Source organism: Nerophis lumbriciformis, linkage group LG03 (genome assembly GCF_033978685.3).
Source record: "Nerophis lumbriciformis linkage group LG03, RoL_Nlum_v2.1, whole genome shotgun sequence".
NCBI classification, from domain to species: Eukaryota; Metazoa; Chordata; class Actinopteri; order Syngnathiformes; family Syngnathidae; genus Nerophis; species Nerophis lumbriciformis.
The window spans coordinates 41,651,948-41,674,881 of NC_084550.2; the positions used below are offsets into that span (position 1 = coordinate 41,651,948).

A 22,934-nucleotide genomic window follows, 5' to 3' on the forward strand; every position below is an offset into this window, starting at 1 on the left:
ATGGATAGATGGATCAGTGACGTGCGGTGAGGTTCATGGCTGGTGAGGCACTGACTTCATCACAGTCAGATTTACAAACATATGAACCCTAAAGAGTATCTTATTCACCATTTGATTGGCAGCAGTTAACGGGTTATGTTTAAAAGCTCATACCAGCATTTTTCCCTGCTTGGCACTCAGCATCAAGGGTTGGAATTGGGGGTTAAATCACCAAAAATTATTCCCGGGCGTGGCTCAGCTGCTGCCCACTGCTCCCCTCACCTCCCAGGGGGTGATCAAGGGATGGGTCAAATGCAGAGGACACATTTCATTACACCTAGTGTGTGTGTGACAATCATTGGTACTTTAACTTATCTTTAACTTTACACATACAAACTGTAGCACACAAAAAAGCACATTTAATAAAAAAAACGTTATTATGGTCTTACCTTTACTTATAAATGAAGTCCATTCGCCGCTGTTGTGCTGGATTAATGAACCCCCTGACGGGAGTGTTATATCAACTAAAGCCCTCACTTAAACTTTCCACGTGCAAGATTGAATCTATTTAAAAAAGTGTAACCGAGGGTTTATAAATGTCGCCTATACTGTATGAAACTACAAAATAACAAACACAGAGGCTCCAGTTTACACAAGGACCACTTTATTTACCTTCTTTCAAAAACCTCCGCCCCACTACAACATGTCATCACTTCCGCTCTTGGCGCCTTCAAAATAAGAGCACAAGGCATATACTGTATAACAGCGCATAACAGGAACTTAACATCACAAATAGGAAAGCCCATAAAAATAGGTTACAAAAGTTATTTAATAAGAAGCCAAAAAGTGCAAAAACAATAATGTTCATGTTGGAGGAGTTGTTAATTAGGTACACCTGCAGCCTGCAGGTGTACCTAATGTTGTGGCCCTGCAGTGATTCACAACTCCTCCAACACGAACATTATTGTTTTTGCACTTTTTGGCTTCTTATGAAATAACTTTTTTAAATAGATTCAATCTTGCACGTGGAAAGTTTAAGTGTGGGCTTTAGTTGATATAACAATTCTACGGCGGGGGTGCAGGAGGCGGGGCTACTGGAGCCTCAGCCAGTGCGTCTTTTCCAGCCGTTTTATGATCGCTCAGCACAAGAAATACATTACACACATACAGTTGTTGACAAAATACACTGTACATTATATACCTCAGCTAACTAAACTATGGAAATGTATAATATAATTCATATAGCAATACAGTCTCACTGCACAGCAGGCCAGCAGTTAGCCGAGTCCGTCCATGTTGAGGCACTGAGTGACGTGCCTCAACTGGCTGCTGTTCACCGCACCGTCTCTTCTCAGTATTTGAACGGCAAATGTGAAAATTCAGTGATTTTGAATAAAAATAATCTAAAACTGGTGAAGTTAAATGGAAAATAACTTCATAGTATAATCACTGCATACATATAACAATTTAATTAATTTTTTTTCTTTTTACATTTTTTTTTTCTTTCCATGATGGCAGGTGAGGCCCCGCCTCACCTGCACATCACTGGGATGGATATATATGAAACAAAATGTAAAGCCATAGGCTCACACAAGTTCTGTAAATAATCCAAATTTGCAGCATAGCATCAACGTTTTCACAGCTTGTTAGAGGTCAAAAGCGTTTTAAAGTAGAGTTCTAATTCTTTTTTTAAAGGCAGAAAAAACACGTCGGGTATTGAGAAACTTACATTTATGAATATAAAACTTAGCCAGAATGCACAGAATTAGTTGTCAGGATTCTCACTGACAGTTTGGTTATGTTTTGTTTTTTTCCTCTGTGTTTGTTTTATTTCCTGTCAGCGCTCTTATTTTGGTTCATTTTCCTGCATGTCTCCCTGAGCGCTTGTTTCCCTCACCTGTACCTGATTGGCACACCTGGTGGCAATTGCCAATTAGGCTCCTATTTATGCCTGCCTCTCCCTCCAGTCAGTGCTGTAGTATTACCAGTTGTATGCTGTGGACTGTGAGCTGTTCCTGTATGCTGAACGCTTTCGACTGTTTGCTGTCTCCAGTTTGCCTGTTTCCTGGTTCCTGTTTGCTGGTTTCTGGTTCGTGTTTTCCTTGCATTTTTGGGACATTAAAATCATGTTTTCCTGCACCAAGCCTGTCATCTCTGCATCTTGGGGTTCGTCACCACCACTTCCTGACATTAGTCATATGTTTGGGATTTAATAATTTGGCGTCCTTATTTGTGAAATATGATACTGTACATGTTTGTATTATACTGTACATGTGCATGTGTGATACTGTACATGTGTGTGTGTGTGATACTATGTATGTGTATGTGTGATACTGTTTGTGTGATACTGTATGTTTGTGTGATACTGTGTGTGTGTGTGTGTGTGTGTGTGTGTGTGTGTGTGTGTGTGTGTGTGTGTGTGTGTGATACTGTGTGTGTACGTGTGTGATACTGTACATGTGTGATATTGTACGTGTGTGTGCTACTGTATGTGTGTGTGATACTGTATGTGTATGTGTGTGATACTGTACATGTGTGATACTGTACGTGTGTTTTGAGAGGAGATCAGAGAGTGGCTGAGAAACAAGGGATATATCAACTTTGGTATTTTGATAAACAACTAACATATAAATGTTTGTCAACATTATTATGCTCTAGGCAAAATGTTTTCTACATAAATGTCGATTTATGAAGGTAAGGCCTACATTTTCTATTTGGCTTAATTTACACTTATCAATCAAATCTTGGAGGATGATTAAAAGTACAAAAGCCCTTAAATTGATATCGCTGTTAAAAACATTTGAAGTGATTTAGGTAGCCCTTTTTGTCTTTCATATTTTTTTAATTATTATTTATTATTATTTAATACTCTCTGTGTTTGCTTTTGTTTTCTTTCCTCGCCATGTTTTGCTGATGCTGAAAGTGCCTTGACTTTAGTGTGCATGATTGTCGTTCAATTAAAAAAAAATAGTCTCATAATGGACCAAACGGGACATTGTACGTGCATTCAAGTGATTATTTTACTATTAATAAACAACTTACGTATGGTATTTTCTATTTCTTGCAGGCGTAAGCTGTAACAGCCTTGCCAGGCGATGGCGCCCAAGATCCATGTAAACAACCAGGCTTCATTAGCACAGTCCCTATAAAATGGATTACCAGTTTTTCCCTTTTTATATTAGTTCTTTTACAATCCTATCGCCGCCAAATTGAACAGTTATGTTCAATTTGTTTATATTAGTATACATTTTTTTTCAAGCGCTTTGGATGCAGCCATTTGTATTAGATATTTGGTGTGAGACCTGTTTTTGGCGCCGCACAAAGTCTAAACAAACAACACAATCAGTGGTAAAGTTTGAGTAGCATCCAATTACTGAAAAGGAGATTGTCGGCGGATTAGTAGGGAGCCATGGCTGGTCCTTCATCTTCAGTGGTGCTGATGAGAGTATCCCAGTAGCCCCGCCCACTCAGGAAGAGAGAGAGAGGGGGAGCGATGCGAACATGCTGCTCGTCCAGACGCGACCGGACCAGTTTGGACTGTACTCCCTACTGCAACTCTCCATCTGTTCCCCACCAAATTTGCCCATAGGCTGATGAAAAAACAACAACAAAAAAACAAAACAAGAGGCTTTTATTTTTGTGGAATTTTGCCAGTGATTGAGCTCATCCATGAACTGGGACACGGTGAAAGAACTCGTAGTATAGTCGTCGCCTTGCAACTCCTATCTTTGACATGTGTGCATAGCCACAAAAAGCCATTTGGCAGCAGCTTGCACAGAAGGTGAATTTTCCCGCCTTCTTTTTTTTGTTCTCTTAATTTTTTTGGGGTGCACATTTGTTTTTTTACATCAGCAATGGCTGACAGTAATGCAGAATGCAATATCAAGGTGTTGTGTCGTTTTCGTCCACTCAACCGTTCGGAAGCCCTCCGTGGAGATAAGTTCATACCGATATTTCAAGGGGACGACACCGTCATCATTGGGGTAAGTTCTATTTTTTACATTTATAAAGCTTCCATGTCCAATGTATTTACATGAAATAGTGACCACACTCCAGAAGTCATGAATCGATATGCATAAAACATGTGTGATGCATCCCGAACATGTCCTTTAAAATTAAAGGGGAACATTATCACAATTTCAGAAGGGTTAAAGCCATTAAAAATCAGATCCCAGTGGCATATTTTATTTTTCGAAGTTTTTAAATTTTTTTTACCCATCACGCAATATCCCTAAAAAAAGCTTCAATGTGCCTGATTTTAACCATCGTTATATACACCCGTCCATTTTCCTGTGACGTCACACAGTGATGCCAATACAAACAAACATGGCGGATAGAACAGCAAGCTATAGCGACATTAGCTCGGATTCAGACTCGGATTTCAGCGGTTTAAGTGATTCAACAGATTACGCATGTATTGAAACGGATGGTTGTAGTGTGGAGGCAGGTAGCGAAAACGAAATTGAAGAAGAAACTGAAGCTATTGAGCCATATCGGTTTGAACCGTATGCAAGCGAAACCGACGAAAACGACACGGGAGAAAGCGAGGACGAAATCGGCGATCGCCTTCTAACCAACGATTGGTATGTGTTTGTTTGGCATTAAAGGAAACTAACAACTATGAACTAGGTTTACAGCATATGAAATACATTTGGCGACAACATGCACTTTGAGAGTGCAGACAGCCCAGTTTTCATCAATTAATATATTCTGTAGACATACCCTCATCCGCTATCTTTTCCTGAAAGCTGATCTGTCCAGTTTTGGAGTTGATGTCAGCAGGCCAGGGAAGCTAGGGTCGATATTCTTCTCTTGATCATCTTCGGTGGCATAAGGGACGGTGTGAGCCAAGACATCCAGGGGGTTTAGCTCGCTCGTCTGCGGGAACAAACTGCCACCATTGCTTGCCGTGCTACCGAGGTCCTTTGTCCCTGAATTGCTCACACACTCCGGCAGATTCAATGGGGGTCTGGCGGCAGATTTCTTTGACTTTATCGTTGGAAATGCATCTGCTTTGAGTGTCGCAAGATATCCACACATTCTTGCCATCTCTGTCGTAGCATAGCTTTCGTCGTTAAAGTGTGCGGAACAAACGTCCAATTTCTTGTCACTTTCGCATCTTTGGGCCACTGGTGCAACTTGAGTCCGTCCCTGTTCGTGTTGTTACACCCTCCGACAACACACCGACGAGGCATGATGTCTCCAAGGTATGGAAAACAGTCGAAAAAACGGAAAATAACAGAGCTGATTTGACCCGGTGTTTGTAATGTGTTTGAGAAAATGGTGGATTGCTTCCCGATGTGACGTCACGTTGTGACGTTATCGCTCCCAGAGCGAATAATAGAAAGGCGTTTAATTCGCCAAAATTCACCCATTTAGAGTTCGGAAATCGGTTAAAAAAATATATGGTCTTTTTTCTGCAACATCAAGGTATGTATTGACGCTTACATAGGTCTGGTGATAATGTTCCCCTTTAAAGGCGAGTGCTGCACGCACAAAAAGAGCTTTGAGGTTTATTAAAAAAAAAAGTCTGACCCTAAATGTCGAGCTTTTAAAATGCACTTAAAGAAGTCTTGTCGCTCATTATTATTGCAGCCTCTCTTCAGTATTGATCCCAGCACTTAACGTAAGGTTGATTGATGCTGAGATGCTGATGGAGCTCATAGTTGGCCTTCCATGCACACTTTGAATTATTAGCAAGTCTAATGAGAGTCATGATTACGTGTGGCTTGTTTCTGTGGGTCGTACATATGAAGCTGCTTTATTCGAGTACCATGAAGCTGATGCGAAGACCCCAACTGCTTTGGTGGCATTGGAGAACAGGACCAGCCTCTGGGCTGGAGGTGGAGAGTTTAAAATGCAAATGTGGCTGCTGTTTGAAACATCCACACCCATCTGGTCTCAGGACTGAATTGAAGTAATGAAGGAGACCGCAGGGGATCTGCTGTATTCCAGAAGGCCTTCACAAAGATACGGAATGAAAGTGCACTGCTCACATCTCTGCAACATTTTTTTTCTTAGAACGTCTCCTCAACAAGGGGCTTTAAAGTAGTTATTGAGCAGCTTGTGCAGTGAAGATTTACTACATCCACTAAAGATGACTCAAAGAGCCGTTATTGTCTGATTAACGAACAAGGCAGGAGCAAGATAATTGTATTGTGTTGCCAACGGTCAACATGGTGGAGCAGTAGTGTCATCGGCTTAGGGATGCATGAGTGCTCCGTCAAAATGAGCTGTTTCGTTGAAAAAAGCTACAGTTGAATAATTCCATAGGGTGGGGGCGATACGAAACATGCTACCATAAGTATCGAAACGCCGATGCTATGTGTACAGAGGGAAGGACACGGTACAGACAACAGGGACGTCGTTTTATTTATATATAAATACAATATATATATATATATATAAATGAAGTGAGAAACTAACCCAAATGTGTGTGGTGTGTGACTATGTGTGGTGATTAGCTGTAGAGTGTTACCGGTAGTGTTGGGCTCGAGGGTCCGTGAGCAGGCAGGAAGTCGGGGGCTGTAGCGAGGCGTCGAAGGTCCGTGTCCAGGCGGGATGTCGAGATCCAAGGGGCAGTGTGGAAAACAGAGGGGGAGGGCGGGGGAGACGAGACGCACAGCTCGTCACGCGGGAACAGCGGTCTGTGTACAGGACAGGGAGCTTCGTTTTTGGCGCGGGATAGCAGGTTGTGCAGGCTTATGAAGGCAGGAGAGCTCATCAACGACAGGTGTGTAGATTGCTGATTGATTGCAGTCGCCAAGCTGCAGCAGGAGATGAGCGCCCGTGGTCGTGTCCCGATGCGCACTCCTTGGAGCTCATTGAGGAATGCGCAGCAGCATGCGCAGCAGCATGCGCTTGCGCCGTGACAGCCTATTTACAAACCCCGTTTCCATATGAGTTGGGAAATTGTGTTAGATGTAAATATAAACGGAATACAATGATTCGTAAATCATTTTCAACCCATATTCAGTTGAATATGCTACAAAGACAACATATTTGATGTTCAAACTGATAAACATTTTTTTTTTGCAAATAATCATTAACTTTAGAATTTGATGCCAGCAACACGTGACAAAGACGTTGGGAAAGGTGGCAATAAATACTGATAAAGTTGAGGAATGCTTATTAAACACTTATTTGGAACATCCCACAGGTGAACAGGCAAATTGGGAACAGGTGGGTGCCATGATTGGGTATAAAAGTAGATTCCATGAAATGCTCAGTCATTCACAAACAAGGATGGGGTGAGGGTCACCACTTTGTCAACAAATGCGTGAGCAAATTGTTGAACAGTTTAAAAAAAAAACTTTCTCAACCAGCTATTGCAAGGAATTTAGGGTTTTCACCATCTACGGTCCGTAATATCATCAAAGGGTTCAGAGAATCTGGAGAAATCACTGAACGTAAGCAGCTAAGCCTGTGATCTTTGATCCCTCAGGCTGTACTGCATCAACAAGCGACCTCAGTGTGTAAAGGATATCACCACATGGGCTCAGGAACACTTCAGAAACCCACTGTCAGTAACTACAGTTGGTCAATACATCTGTAAGTGCAAGTTAAAACTCTCCTATGCAAGGCAAAAACCATTTATCAACAACACCCAGAAACGCCGTCGGCTTCGCTGGGCCTGAGCTCATCTAAGATGGACTGATACAAAGCGGAAAAGTGTTCTGTGGTCTGGCGAGTCCACATTTCAAATTGTTTTTGGAAACTGTGGACGTCGTGTGCTCCGGACCAAAGAGGAAAAGAACCATCCGGATTGTTATAGGCGCAAAGTTGAAAAGCCAGCTTCTGTGATGGTATGGGGGTGTATTAGTGCCCAAGACATGGGTAACTTACACATCTGTGAAGGCGCCATTAATGCTGAAAGGTACATACAGGTTTTGGAGCAACATATGTTGCCATCCAAGCAACGTTACCATGGACGTCGCTGCTTATTTCAGCAAGACAATGCCAAGCCACGTGTTACATCAACGTGGCTTCATAGTAAAAGAGTGCGGGTACTAGACTGGCCTGCCTGTAGTCCAGACCTGTCTCCCATTGAAAATGTGTGGCGCATTATGAAGCTTAAAATACCACAACGGAGACCCCCGGACTGTTGAACAACTTAAGCTGTACATCAAGCAAGAATGGGAAAGAATTCCACCTGAGAAGTTTAAAAAATGTGTCTCCTCAGTTCCCAAACATTTACAGAGTGTTGTTAAAAGGAAAGGCCATGTTGTAGCCATGAAATTCTAAGTTAATTATTAATTGCAAAAAAAAAAATAAAGTTTATGAGTTTGAACATCAAATATCTTGTCTTTGTAGTGCATTCAATTGAATATGGGTTGAAAAGGATTTGCAAATCATTGTATTCCGTTCATATTTACATCTAACACAATTTCCCAACTCTTATGGAAACGGGGTTTGTAGATATCGAATACAGCTCTCAATGAAGAATGGCTATTATTTTGTCATTTATTTATGATATAGAGGTAGCACATTTCGACAGGCATATTTATCCATCAAATAATGCTCCCACTACCACTCTAATTGTCGTAGTGCCTTTTCACTGAAATAGCCAGTGACGTGCAGTCACTAGAGGCGGTGCCTCACCTGCCATCATGGAAAGAAAAAAAAAGTAAAAAGAAAAAAAAAAAATTAAATTGTTAAATGTATCCAGTGATTATACTATAAAGTTATTTTCCATTTAACTTAACCAGTTTTAGATTATTTTTTATTCAAAATCGCTGAATTTTCACATTTGCCGTTCAAATACTGAGAAGAGACGGTGCGGTGAACAGCAGCCAGTTGAGGCACGTCACTCATTTGTGCCTCACCATGGATTGCGGACTCGGCTAACTGCTGGCCTGCTGTGCAGTGAGACCGTATTGCTGTATGAACTATATTATACATTTCCATAGTTTAGTTAGCTGAGGTATATAATGTACAGTGTATTTTGTCAACAACTGTATGTGTGTAACGTATTTCTTGTGCTGAGCGATCATAAAACTGATGCAAAAGACGCACTGGCTGAGGCTCGCTGTAATCCCGCCTCCTGCACCCCCGCCGTAGAATTTGCACCCCCTGACGGGAGTGTTATATCAACTAAAGCCCACACTTAAACTTTCCACGTGCAAGATTGAATCTATTTAAAAAGGTTATTTCATAAGAAGCCAAAAATTGCAAAAACAATAATGTTCGTGTTGGAGGAGTTGTGAATGACTGCAGGGCCACAACATTAGGTACACCTGCAGACTGCAGGTGTACCTAATTCACAACTCCTCCAACACGAACATTATTGTTTTTGCACTTTTTGGCTTTTTATTAAATAACTTTTGTAACCTATTTTTATGGGCTTTCCTCTTTGTGATGTTAAGTTCCTGTTATGCGCTGTTATACAGTATATGCCTTGAGCTCTTATTTTGAAGGCGCTAAGAGCGGAAGTGATGACACGTTTGAGTGGAGCGTAGGTTTTTGAAAGAAGGTAAATAAAGTGGTCCTCGTGTAAACTGGAGCCACCGTGTTTGTTATTTTGTAGTTTCATACAGTATAGGCGACATTTATAAACCCTCGTTTACACTTTTTTGGAAAGTTGAAGTGAGGGCTTTAGTTGATATAACACTCCCGTCAGGGGGTTCATTAATCTAGCACAACAGCGGCGCATGGACTTCATTTATAAGTAAAGGTAAGACCATAATAACGTTTTTTATTAAATGTGCTTTTTTGTGTGCTACAGTTTGTATGTGTAAAGTTAAAGTTAAGTTAAAGTACCAATGATTGTCACACTCACACACACTAGGTGTGGTGAAATTTGTCCTCTGCATTTGACCCATCCCCTTGTTCACCCCCTGGGAGGTGAGGGGAGCAATGGGCAGCAGCGGCGCCGTGCCCGGGAATCATTTTTGGTGATTTAACCCCCAATTCCAACCCTTGATGCTGAGTGCCTAGCAGGGAAGAATGCTGGTATGAGCTTTTAAACATAACCCGTTAACTGCTGCCAATCAAATGGTGAATAAGATACTCTTTAGGGTTCATATGTTTGTAAATCTGACTGTGATGAAGTCAGTGCCTCACCAGCCATGAACCTCACCGCACGTCACTGGAAATAGCTATTGCCGTTTAGACGCTGATGAAAACGAAAAGGTATTGTAACGACGGGGTCGCATCGTGATGCGGGTGTTGTTCTCCCAAGGATGCAGACGGCTTCGGACACAGCTTGCAGGTAGGAAAATGATTTATTGAAAATATAAATCGTACGGGGAACAAAGAAAAGACGTGCACATTGCACAAAAGGCAAAACAAAAGGACTAGCGTGGGAGCTAGCAGGCAACAATAGCATAGCGTGAAAAGCTAGCAGGAATCAAAGTAGTCGTTAACAGTTGTATGGGAACAAACTAGAAAGCCAGACCGAGTGAGGCCAGGGCAAAGACTAAATAGCCCTCTGATTAGCGCCCGGGCAACAGGTGCGTGTCCCGGACACTAACCAGAGGCAGGTGTAAGCAATTTGCCGTCATGGCAACTGAAACAAACAAAAACTCAAGGTCCTGAAAACACATGTGACTAGAAAACATAAACAAACTATGATCCGGGCAGCGGACCATAACAGGTATGCTACTCTTATAGCATCAATGTGAACTTCCTCACGCTGTAAGGGTTTGCATTAGGGTTGTACGGTATACCGGTACTAGTAAAGTACCCCGATACTAATGAATCATGAACGGTACTATACCGCTTCTAAAATGTACCGGTTCTCTTTTTTTTAAATGGGCATGACATTGCTGGTTTTACGAGCAGAGGATCATGTTCGGCAACACACACACACACACAGAGTACTTACAAGCAGACACAGTGTGTAGACAGAAAAGGGAGAACGGACGCATTTTGGCTTAAAAAGTAACGATAAGGGTGAAGTTATAACATTGAAACACACTGAGTTGCTTTAAACATGGCGAGCTAACGTCCATCCACAGTGGGCAGTGTTTTAGCTACTTCTAAATCACTAATCCTGGTCTCCATGGCGACAAATAAAGTAAGTTTCTTACAATTATCATCCCTGCAGGACGAGAAACATGCTTCACTACACACCGTAGGACAGCAAACGCCATGGGTGGAGCTACACCTGACATCCACTGTAATGATACCAAGTACAAGAGCGTATCTCGTCGATACTACATTGATTACATCAATATTTTTTATAATCACAAAATCTTTTATTTTTTTATTTTTTTATTCATATTATGTTTATAAAGTCAGGAAATATGTCAGATTGATACCCAAATTTGTGTTATCATCTAAAACTAATGTAAAGTATCAAAGAAGAGAAGAATACATGATAATTAAAGCTGCAAGCAGCGATGGACGTGACCGACTTTGAGGGCTCATAAAATCCAAACCGGAGCAGTAATTAAAACTCTTTCATCAACTTTTAATCAGAAGGGTTCAATCTCTCTCCTGTGTTAATTTGAAGCCGACACAACAAACGCGCTCAGAGGAGATAATGTTTGAAAAAAGGTGACTGTTTTTACACAACTTTTGTTTTGAAGGGGGAATTGCAAACTTCCTGTTGATTTTTGCTGGGGGTTGTCAGTGTATGAAATATAGGTCTAAGTGAGACCTACATAGAGGTTTTTTGTTTCATGTCTCTACGACATTCCTACTGGGAATTACAGGCAATTTTGTCAGTGTTTTCTTCCTAGGGGCGCTAGAGCGCAATTTTGAGTTTTGGGTTTTGGTTTTTTGATTAGATCGCATTATTTGCCAGTCCTGATGTGTGTGTAGAGTATAGTATTTTTTGTTGAAATAAAGCCAATAATGCCATTATTTGTGGTCCCTTTTTATTTAGAAAAGTATCGAAAAGTATCAAAATACATTTTGGTACCGGTACCAAAATGTTGGTACCGGTACAATGTTGGTTGCCCAAATATTGGTATTGCGACAACCCTAAGTTTACTGGTCAGAAATACATTTTAAAATAACGACTTACTTGTAGCGCCAGTGACAAAGGCAACTCTTTATCCACACGAGGTAGCTCATTTTGACGGGTAGCTTATTTCGACAGAACTCCGGCACTCGGAAGAAACATGAATTCCAACATTTACTGCGAGTTAGACTCCCTTGTTACAGAACACTGCAGAAAGTCAAGTTTGAAATACTAAAGTAGTCAACGTAAAGCTTTTCTACTGTCGATCCACTGAAAATGAGTCACCACGAATCATTTTGCATTATGCACATGGCCGTCCATGTGCATAATGCAAAATGATTCTGTCTGCCTACAGTCAAGCATGATGGCGGTAGCATCATGGTCTGGGGCTGCACGAGTGCTGCCTGCACCGCTGAAAGAGCTGTGGTTCATTGTGGGAAAACCTACATTTCCGACATTTGACGAGGGGCCTGTGGAAGTACTTCCCTGTAGTTCCACTGTTAGACACAGCACCGGAGCCAAGCGTGTAGGTTTTGATCATCAGATTGTTATCAGCAAGTTCTCTCTCAAGCAGGATGCGACTTTTCGGCCACGCCCGTAACCTCCCTCCCCCTCTGCTCTCGGCCCCTACTGTTAAAGACAACAGATGATTAGATCACCACGTCTGTGAAATCTAATCACCTGCCAGCTGTGTCTCGCCATCCCGCCCTCAACACCATTGACAGAGGCGCTGATCACACTCTCCCTCCACGGGGCCGCTTCAGGTTAAATTGGGGACCTAAGCAGAATTGTATTTAGAGCTCCCCTCTCCCCACTTTTCCATTCATGTGAAACATTTTTTATACTTTTTAAATTGAAATTTAATTCAACCTGATGCATGTTTTGTACTGAATTAAAGTTTGAGACAACAAGAAAACCTCAAGTAACAATAAGCAATTTACGACACACAAAAACTTGAGACTTCCAAAGGGGTGAGGGTGTTATCCAGTCCGAAGCGCAGCCATTCGGACGCTCCTCCATAATCCATCATACCCTAGGGATGGGGGTGGGCTGTGTAATAGTAGTCCATGGGTGCGTAGCTGTCCGTAGGCCTGGAAGTCGCTCCATTCGGCACCATGGAACAGAATCGACATTCCAGTTGTCTTTAAAGAAGGTGGAAGGAATTTCAGAACGTCTTTCGCTGCGATGGTCTCACTGGGGGTGTTTACTGCATGACCCAATGCAGAGAGAGCCACATTTTAGATAAAGATTGTTTTGCTTAGGGCGAGCAAACACATTCCAATGGTTTTGTCTGGTCTAGTCCGTTCTGGCTTGCAAATTGATCATAATTTCGCCTTGCAGAGCGGAAAGCTTCTCCCAGATGTTGCCATTTAATCCAGAAATCACAAGCGTCTGAGTGCCCACAGCTCTGGCCATCCTTCTATCATTTGTGGCAGCTTCAGAGTTCTTAGAACGGCCGCCAGCATCTGTCCAATTAGTCGATACACCAGGGCAACGCTTACTCAAATCAGTAGATGTTATCATTATTTCCAAGTAGGTAGATGTCTTCAACGGAAAAAAAAAAAAACCCAGGCACATGACACTCCACTTCTCCCAAGACACCATCATTTATCTAGCAACAAATGTCAGGTTCTCTCAAATTCAAGTTTTTTGTCGAGATGATTTTGTCAATTTCGTTGATCAATTCCATTGTTTGCATTTTGGAGAGCAGAACAAAAAGAGGCTCCGAGAAAGTTAGGGCAAGACAAAACAAATAAGTAGAGCAGGAGAGGTAAGGGGCAGGGAAGGGAAAGTGAGAGCCAGATAGAAAGTTTGACCTTTAATCCAAAAAGCTTCTTCAAATCTAATTTGAACGAATGCAGTCTCCCTATTTGTCACTGCCTAGGTGTGGTCACAATAGTGTTGTTCTAACCATCCTTCATTGGGGTGGGGGGGTGATGATCCGAAGCACAAATTGCATCTAAAAAACAGAAGCTTCTAGAAATCCACACTTCTCTATTCATGCTAGGATTGACAAAAGCATCTGGATTGACTTTATATTTGTTCTTCTAATGTCTTATGTGAGAAGTACTTAGTTGTGCAACAACCTCAACAGTCTTTTCAACTGCAACCTTTACAATAATCGATAGCAAAAAAAAAAAATTCTGAGTTTCCCCCGAGAGCGTGAGATGATATCAAATTGGATCAGGATTAAAAGACACTGCAGCGATACTTTTAATCTGAATTAGTTTCCGCATGTGCAGCATGAAGAGGGCGCTTCCCAGTAGTTTCCATGCAGAGGCAGAGATTGAAGCTGTTGAGAGGGATCCTGTTTGTTGTTGTTGTTGTTGTTGTGCTCCGAATTGATGGAACATCTCCTGGGAGTGAAGAGAGGCTCGGAACATGCGGAAGTGGTGATGCTTGACTGATAAGAGGCGATACACACCATCAACTGTACACACTGACTGAGATGACATAAATAAGATCACCAAAATATTAGGAGATGCAGTACTTTTGTACACAACAGCAAGCATAAAACCACAAAGATACTCTGCACTAATCTCTTCAGGATTTTGAAGTGTATTTGCAAGCTAGAGTTAAACCATCATCACCGATATACAGCATTGCTTCATGTTTATTCACACATAAATGGCTTTCTTGCAACACTTAACGTGTCATGCAGAAGTACTCACAGCTCTTGATGGGGGTCGGCAACCCAAAATGTTGATAGAGCCATATTGGACCACGAATACAAAAAAGTAATCGGTCCGGAGCCGCAAAAAATGTAAAGTCTTATATAAGTGTTATAATGAAGGCATGATGTAAGTGTCTATATTAGCTATATTAGCCTACTATCAAAATTAATTTAAAAATCGTATATAAGTGTATTAATGAAGGCAACACATGACTTAAGTGTCTATGTTAGCTATATTAGCCTACTATCAAAATTACTTTAAAAGTCTTATATAAGTGTTAGAATGAAGGCGACACATGATGTAAGTGTCTATATTAGATGTATTAGCCTACTATCAAAATGACATTAAAAGCCTTATATAAGTGTTATAATGAAGGCAACACATGATGTAAGTGTCTATATTAGCTATATTAGCCTAAATTAAATCAAAAGTCTTATATAAGTGTATTAATGAAGGCAACACATGAGGTAAGTGTCTATATTAGTTATATTAGCCTACTATCAAAATGACTTTAAAAGTCTTACATAAGTGTATTAATGAAGGCAACACATGACTTAAGTGTCTATATTAGCTATATTAGCCTACTATCAAAATTACTTTAAAAGTTGTATATAAGTGTATTCATGAAAGCAACACATGATGTAAGTGTCTATATTAGCTATATTAGCCTACTATCAAAATTACTTGAAAAGTCTTATATAAGTGTATTAATGAAGGCAACACATGACGTAAGTGTCTATATTATCTACATTAGTCTGCTATCAAAATTAATTTAAAAGTTTTATATAAGTGTATTCATGAAGGCAACACATGATGTAAGTGTCTATATTAGCTATATTAGCCTACTATCAAAATGACTTTAAAAGTCATCGTTTTGCACCTATCACTTAGAGTAGCATACACATCCCACACACTCATTAAGTTCAATAAACCTATTGAACTGACTCCTGCCATGGTGTGGTCTCCTTCCCCCGCCAACATAAAAGATATATTATAATTTTTTATTTATCCTGATATTCATTGGTATCGCAAGAGATTGTAATTAATTTTACAAACCCCGTTTCCATACGAGTTGGGAAATTGTGTCAGATGTAAATATAAACGGAATACAATGATTTGCGAATCCTTTTCATCCATCCATCCATCCATTTTCTACCGCTTATTCCCTTTTGGGGTCGCGGGGGGCGCTGGAGCCTATCTCAGCTACAATCGGGCGGAAGGCGGGGTATACCCTGGACAAGTCGCCACCTCATCGCAGGGCCAACACAGATAGACAGACAACATTCACACTCACATCCACACACTAGGGCCAATTTAGTGTTGCCAATCAACTTTCAACCCATATTCAATTGAATGCACTACAAAGACAAGATATTTGATGTTCAAACTCATAAACTTTTTTTTTTTTTTGCAAATAATCATTAACTTAGAATTTCATGGCTGCAATACGTGCCAAAGTAGTTAGGAAAGGGCATGTTCACCACTGTGTCACATCACCTTTTCTTTTAACAACACTCAATAAACGATTGGGAACTGAGGAAACTAATTGTTTAAGCTTTGAAAGTGGAATTCTTTCCCTTTCTTGTTTTATGTAGAGCTTCAGTCGTTCAACAGTCCGGGGGTCTCCGCTGTTGTATTTTACGCTTCATAATGCGCCACACATTTTCGATGGGAGGCAGGTCTGGACTGCAGACGGGCCAGGAAAGTACGTGCACTCTTTTTTTTACGAAGCCACGCTGTTGTAACACATGCTGAATGTGGCTTGGCATTGTCTTGCTGAAATAAGCAGGGGCATCCATGAAAAAGACGGCGCTTGGATGGCAGCATATGTTGTTCCAAAACCTGTTTGTACCTTTCAGCATTAATGGTGCCTTCACAGATGTGTAAGTTACCCATGCCTTGGGCACTAATGCACCCCCATACCATCAAAGATGCTGGCTTTTCAACTTTGCGTCGATAACAGTCTGGATGGTTCGCTTCACCTTTGGTCCGGATGACACGATGTCGAAAATTTCCAAAAACAATTTGAAATGTGGACTCGTCAGACCACAGAACACTTTTCCACTTTGCATGAGTCCATCTTAGATGATCTCGGGCCCAGAGAAGCCGGCGGCGTTTCTGGATGTTGTTGATAAATGGCTTTCGCTTTGCAAAGTAGAGCTTTAACTTGCACTTACAGATGTAGCGACCAACTGTATTTAGTGACAGTGGTTTACTGAAGTGTTCCTGAGCCCATGTGGTGATATCCTTTAGAGATTGATGTCGGTTTTTGATACAGTGCCGTCTGAGGGATCGAAGGTCACGGTCATTCAATGTTGGTTTCCGGCCATTCCGCTTATGTGCAGTGATTTCTCCAGATTCTCTGAACCTTTTGATGATATTATGGACCGTAGATGTTGAAATCCCTAAATTTCTTGCAATTGCACTTTGAGAAACGTTGTTCTTAAACTGTTTGACTATTTGCTCACGCAGTTGTGGACAAAGGGGTGTACCTCGCCCCATCCTTTCTTGTGAAAGACTGAGCATTTTTTGGGAAGCTGTTTTTATACCCAATCATGGCACCCACCTGTTCCCAATTAGCCTGCACACCTGTGGGATGTTCCAAAAAAGTGTTTGATGAGCATTCCTCAACTTTATCAGTATTTATTGCCACCTTTCCCAACTTCTTGTCACGTGTTGCTGGCATCAAATTCTAAAGTTAATGATTATTTGCAAAAAAAAAAAATGTTTATCAGTTTGAACATCAAATATGTTGTCTTTGTAGCATATTCAACTGAATATGGGTTGAAAATGATTTGCAAATCATTGTATTCCGTTTATATTTACATCTAACAATTTCCCAACTCATATGGAAACGGGGTTTGTACAATATGGTTTTTAGACCATATCGCTCAATGAGTGACTTAAAGCCGTAACTGTGCAGTTGAAGGTGATGGTGATAATGATGGTACCTGGATTGATTATTCCTTGGGTTCCTCTAGGAAAATATAAGCTTCCTGCACAGCGGTGGTCTGGAGGTGTACCTAATGGTGTGGCAGTTGAGTTTATATCTCCAGTGTACTGAAACTAGCTATGGAGGATCTTGTCTTTTCATTACTGAGGGGACTAACCTCGGCGTGACCTCGGAGCGCAGCTCGCTTGCTTGCCTCCAAACGATTTGCAGCGTCTTGCATTCAAGTTGACGGGACATTTAGTTCCAGCGTGGCTGAACATTTCTAAAGTACGCGGTTACACACTGGCGATACATAAAACAACTCTCAGGCAGTGTGAACAACAATCCTTTAGTTGGTAGATAACCTTCATGAAGACACTCTTTAAGACCCAGCAACACTGAAGTGACATTTTTATTCTTTGCTTCCGACATAACCTTTGGGTATGACTGCCATTTTTAATATGGATTGACATTTAGCAGCCACTTATTATCCTGCAGATATCCAACCAGCTTCTACACAGCATGGCGATTGTTCTGCCTTTGCAAATATACCAACGCTCAGGGGGAAGGAGACGACACAACGTCAGGAATCAGTTCAATAGGTTTATTGAAACTGATGATATGTTGGAGTGCGTATGCTACTTAAAGGTCTACTGAAACCCACTACTATCGACCACGCAGTCTGATAGTTTATATATCAATGATGAAATCTTAACATTGCAACATATGCCAATACGGCCGGGTTAGCTTACTAAAGTGCAATTTTAAATTTTGCGCGAAATATCCTGCTGAAAACGTCTCGGTATTATGACATCAGCGCGTGACGTCACGGATTGTGAAGGACATTTTGGGACAGCATGGTGGCCAGCTATTAAGTCGTCTGTTTTCATCGCAAAATTCCACAGTATTCTGGACATCTGTGTTGGTGAATCTTTTGCAATTTGTTCAATGAACAATGGAGACAGCAAAGAAGAAAGCTGTAGGTGGGAAGCAGTGTATTGCGGCAGGTGTTGTGCCGGAAAACGCACCCCCGCCGTAGAATGCACCCCCTGACTGTTGTGCCGGATAACACAACCGGTGTTTCATTGTTTACATTCCCGGAAGATGACAGTCAAGCTTTACCATTGGCCTGTGGAGAACTGGGACAACAGAGACTCTTACCAGGAGGACTTTGAGTTGGATGCGCAGACGCGGTACCGTGAGTACGCATGCAGCTGCGGCTTCCAAACATTTGATCGCTTGCCCGTACGTGCGTGCCGCTATGTGCATGTCACGTACGTATCTTTGGGGAAATATATGTGCTGTATGAACTTTGGGGAGGTGAACGGTACTTTGGGCTGTGGGATTGAGTGTGTTGTGCAGGTGTTTGAGTTGTTTTGGCGGGTTATATGGACGAGAGGGGGGAGGTGTTTGTTATGCGGGATTAATTTGTGGCATATTAAATACAAGCCTGGTTGTGTTGTGGCTAATAGAGTATATATATGTCTTGTGTTTATTTACTGTTTTAGTCATTCCCAGCTGAATATCAGGTCCCACCCGTCTCTCACAGCATCTTCCCTGTCTGAATCGCTCCCACTGCCCTCTAGTCCTTCACTCTCACTTTCCTCATCCACGAATCTTTCATCCTCGCTCAAATTAATGAGGAAATCGTCGCTTTCTCGGTCCGAATCGCTGCTGGTGGCCATGATTGTAAACAATGTGCGGATGTGAGGAGCTCTACAACCTGTGACGTCACGCGCATATCGTCTGCTACTTCCGGTACAGGCAAGGCTTTTTTATCAGCGACCAAAAGTTGCGATCTTTATCGTCGATGTTCTCTACTAAATCCTTTTAGCAAAAATATGGCAATATCGCGAAATGATCAAGTATGACACATAGAATGGAACTGCTATCCCCGTTTAAATAAGAAAATCGCATTTCAGTAGGCCCTTAAGTGAATGGTGTAAGACAATGTGTAGAATTAGCAATGTGAATGTTACCAGCGGGTGTTGTACGTGCGTGTTGGATGAATCCGTCAATAGTCCATAGTGGCAAGTAGAGACGTCCGATAATGGCTTTTTTGCCAATATCCGATATTCCAATATTGTCCAACTCCTAATTACCGATTCCGATATCAACCGATACCGATATATACAGTCGTGGAATTAACACATTATTATGCCTAATTTTGTTGTGATGCCCCGCTGGTTGCATTAAACAATGTAACAAGGTTTTCCAAAATAAATCAACTCAAGTTATGGAAAAAAAATGCCAACATGCCATATTTATTATTGAAGTCACAAAGTGCAATACTTTTTTAAACATTCCTCAAAACAGCAGCTTGGAATTTGGGACATGCGCTCCCTGAAAGAGCATGAGGAGGTTGAGGTGGGCAGGGTTTCGGGGGGCGGGGTTGAGGTGGGGGGTGTATATTGTAGCGTCCCGGAAGAGTTAGTGCTGCAAGGGGTTCTGGGTATTTGTTCTGTTGTGTTTATGTTGTGTTACGGTGCGGGTGTTCTCCCGAAATGTGTTTGTCATTCTTGTTTGGTGTGGGTTCACAGTGTGGCGCATATTTGTGACAGTGTTAAAGTTGTTTATACGGCCACCCTCAGTGTGACCTGTATGGCTGTTGACCAAGTATGCATTGCATTTTCTTGTGTGTGTGAAAAGCCGTAGATATCATGTGACTGGGCCGTGCCTTTAAGGTTTATTGGCGCTCTGTATTTCTCCCTACGTCTGTGTACACAGCGGCGTGTTAATAAGTCATACATTTTGAAACCGGTACGGATAACTTTGAAACCGATACCGATGATTTCCGATGTTACGTTTTAAAGCATTTATCTGCCGATGTTATCGGACATCTATAGTGGTAAGGCAATAAGACAGTCGGGGGCTGGAGAGAGGCAACGAGGTCCGTGTTGAGAATCCAGGGAAGCAGTCCAAAGTCCGGTGGGAAGTCGATGCGCACAGCTCGATCACAGGAAACTGAGGGAATACTGCGGGGAACACAGAGGACATAAGACACGGGCAGAGTGAAAGCACACGGAGAGAGCAGGTATGAGGAGGGAAGCCAGAGACATAAGGAGTGAACTACGTTCCGGCACTGGATCTTGGGGTCCGCTAGTCTTTATGCCGTCTGCCCTCATCAGACCCAGGTGCGCTGATTGATGATTTCCTGCAGCCGTGCAGGTGCGTGGCCGTGATACGGGAAGAGCGAGCAGGGGCGTGTCCCGGCCCGCTTCTCGCGGAGGTGCCGGCTGCGCTTGCAGCAGATGACATGCGGGATTGCGCATGACAGTGACAGTGTTTATTTAATGATATGTACTACCATAAATGTAAAACAGATATATTCAACCTTTTATGATCTTTAGATTACCTTTATCTTTACTTTTTAGACCAAAATGCGTTTGTTCTCCCTTTTCTGTCTACACACTGTGTCTGCTTGTAAGTACTCTGTGTGTGTGGGCTGCCGAACACGCTCCTCTGCTTGTAAAACCAGCAATGTCATGACATGATGACGACGCGCGGTCATGCCTGTAAAAAAAACAATATGGGGAGTATAGTACCGTTTTTGATTCATTAGTACCGCGATAGTATACTAGTACCGGTACAAGCCTAGTAGAGATTTACCCAAAGTGCTTTGCGCAAGTCTGCCAATGTAGTCCGACGTAGTCAAAAAGCTCCTGCTCTTTCTCTATCCTCTCGTTTTTGGTGCAGACTGGCTCGTACAGGCACATGCATCCTACGCTGTTGCCATTTCGAATACACGGTAGCGCATAGTTCTTACTTAATCCGTCAGTGTGCTCGCTGTGGAAGTGTCAAAAACTACAGCAAAGATGGCGGGAAGAAGACGCAGTCGAAGTGGAGGCACGTACATAAAACCGCCCACAAAACGGCGCAGTCAAAAAACGGTCTGTAAAACATCATCTATGCAACATTTTGATAAAAGAACCACCATTACATGTTATGTACAGTGTTGGGACTAACGCGTTACAAAGTAACGCGTTACTGTAACGCCGTTACTATCGGCGGTAACTAGTAATCTAACGCGTTATTTTTTTATATTCAGTAACTCCGTTACCGTTACTACATGATGCGTTACTGCGTTATTTTGCGTTATTTTTTATGTAGTATCGGCTAGAAACTGAGAAGATCTGAGTGTTGCAGCGCTGCTGAAGAGGCGACAAAAAAGAGGCGCGCCGCGCGCTGTCTGTGTGTACGTGTGTGTGTGTGTGTGAGTGTGTGTGTGTCTGTGTCTACTATCAAGACGTCATGGCGAACCCCGAAGCCGAGTTTCTTAAAATGGAGATATTTTCAGTACGTTTCTTTTATCGACCACAAAGAAAAGAACATTTTAGTTGAATGTAAGTTTCAAATATGCTGAAACAGCGACAAAAACAACATGCTTCGACGAAGCTAGTAAAGAGACACACACTTCACCTCCACGTCCAACAGCGGCTGGATTTTAATGAGGCAGTGCACACTGAAGGTACACACACTCTGTCAATTCTCTTATATACTCTTTCATTTTAAACTTTTAGAGTGTTTTATTATAACATCACTCTAAATGTTTAGACTATAAAGTTCACAAACCTAAAGAGGGATACTAGTGGGCCAGGCTAATATTTCCTTTTCTCTAAACTAAGTGGGGGAATGTGTAGAGTGTTCTGGGCTTCAGACATGATTTTATTTCAGAATTCCTTGAGAAAACGCCTGGTTAGGCTTTATGTATGTAGTGTGTGCCTTTCTTGTTTTACAGCTATGTTGTTATTATGCTGTTTGTTACTTATGTATGTTAAGTTGCAGCTATTTAAAATAGTTTTGTCAATTTGTTCTGGTCTGAAACAAATTGGCCCTTTAAAACATATCTTTGTCTTTGTGTGTTGTATGTAGAGCACATTGCTTAGCAGAGTTCAGTGATGCAAATGCATGTCAACTTGATCAACAGATTGTATTATTCTCCAGTGCAATAACAGTACTAAAATGAAGGCTAAAAGGGCATTAAATGGGGCCTTAAAAAAATAAAAATAAAAATATATAAGTAACTAAATAGTTACTTTTCACAGTAACGCATTACTTTTTGGTTTAAGTAACTGAGTTAGTAACTGAGTTACTTTTGAAATAAAGTAACTAGTAACTGTAACTAGTTACTGGTTTTCAGTAACTAACCCAACACTGGCTATGTAGACCACCAGGATGTGTTTTAGATGTAGGAAAAATCATAAGATGAATCCTTTAGAGACAATTCTGTTATCAAGGTGTTTCTGTATATCTTTTTCTTGTGAAATTACATTGTATTTTTCAATTGACAGGACTGCACAAGACTTTCTTTCTTAGGAAAAACGATCAATATGGCCCTTTTAATTTACTTGGTTGGATCTTTTTTTTGCACTTCGCAGCTCTCTTGCCACACAATTTGTTCATTTTGCTGACACGAGCAATGTGTGTGTGTGTGTGTGTG

The 22,934-nt window shown here is 41.6% G+C and overlaps 1 protein-coding gene across 1 annotated transcript in view; it reads left to right on the forward strand.

The window, feature by feature from the left end:
* The first annotated feature begins 3,509 nt into the window (after positions 1-3,509).
* Positions 3,510-22,934, forward strand: part of kif5ab (kinesin family member 5A, b) — a 459,246-nt gene continuing 439,821 nt past the window's right edge. The window contains exon 1 of the mRNA XM_061937764.2: positions 3,510-3,962. Coding sequence (XP_061793748.2) covers positions 3,834-3,962 — 129 coding nt within the window. The 5' untranslated portion in view covers positions 3,510-3,833. The remainder of the gene's footprint in view (positions 3,963-22,934) is intronic.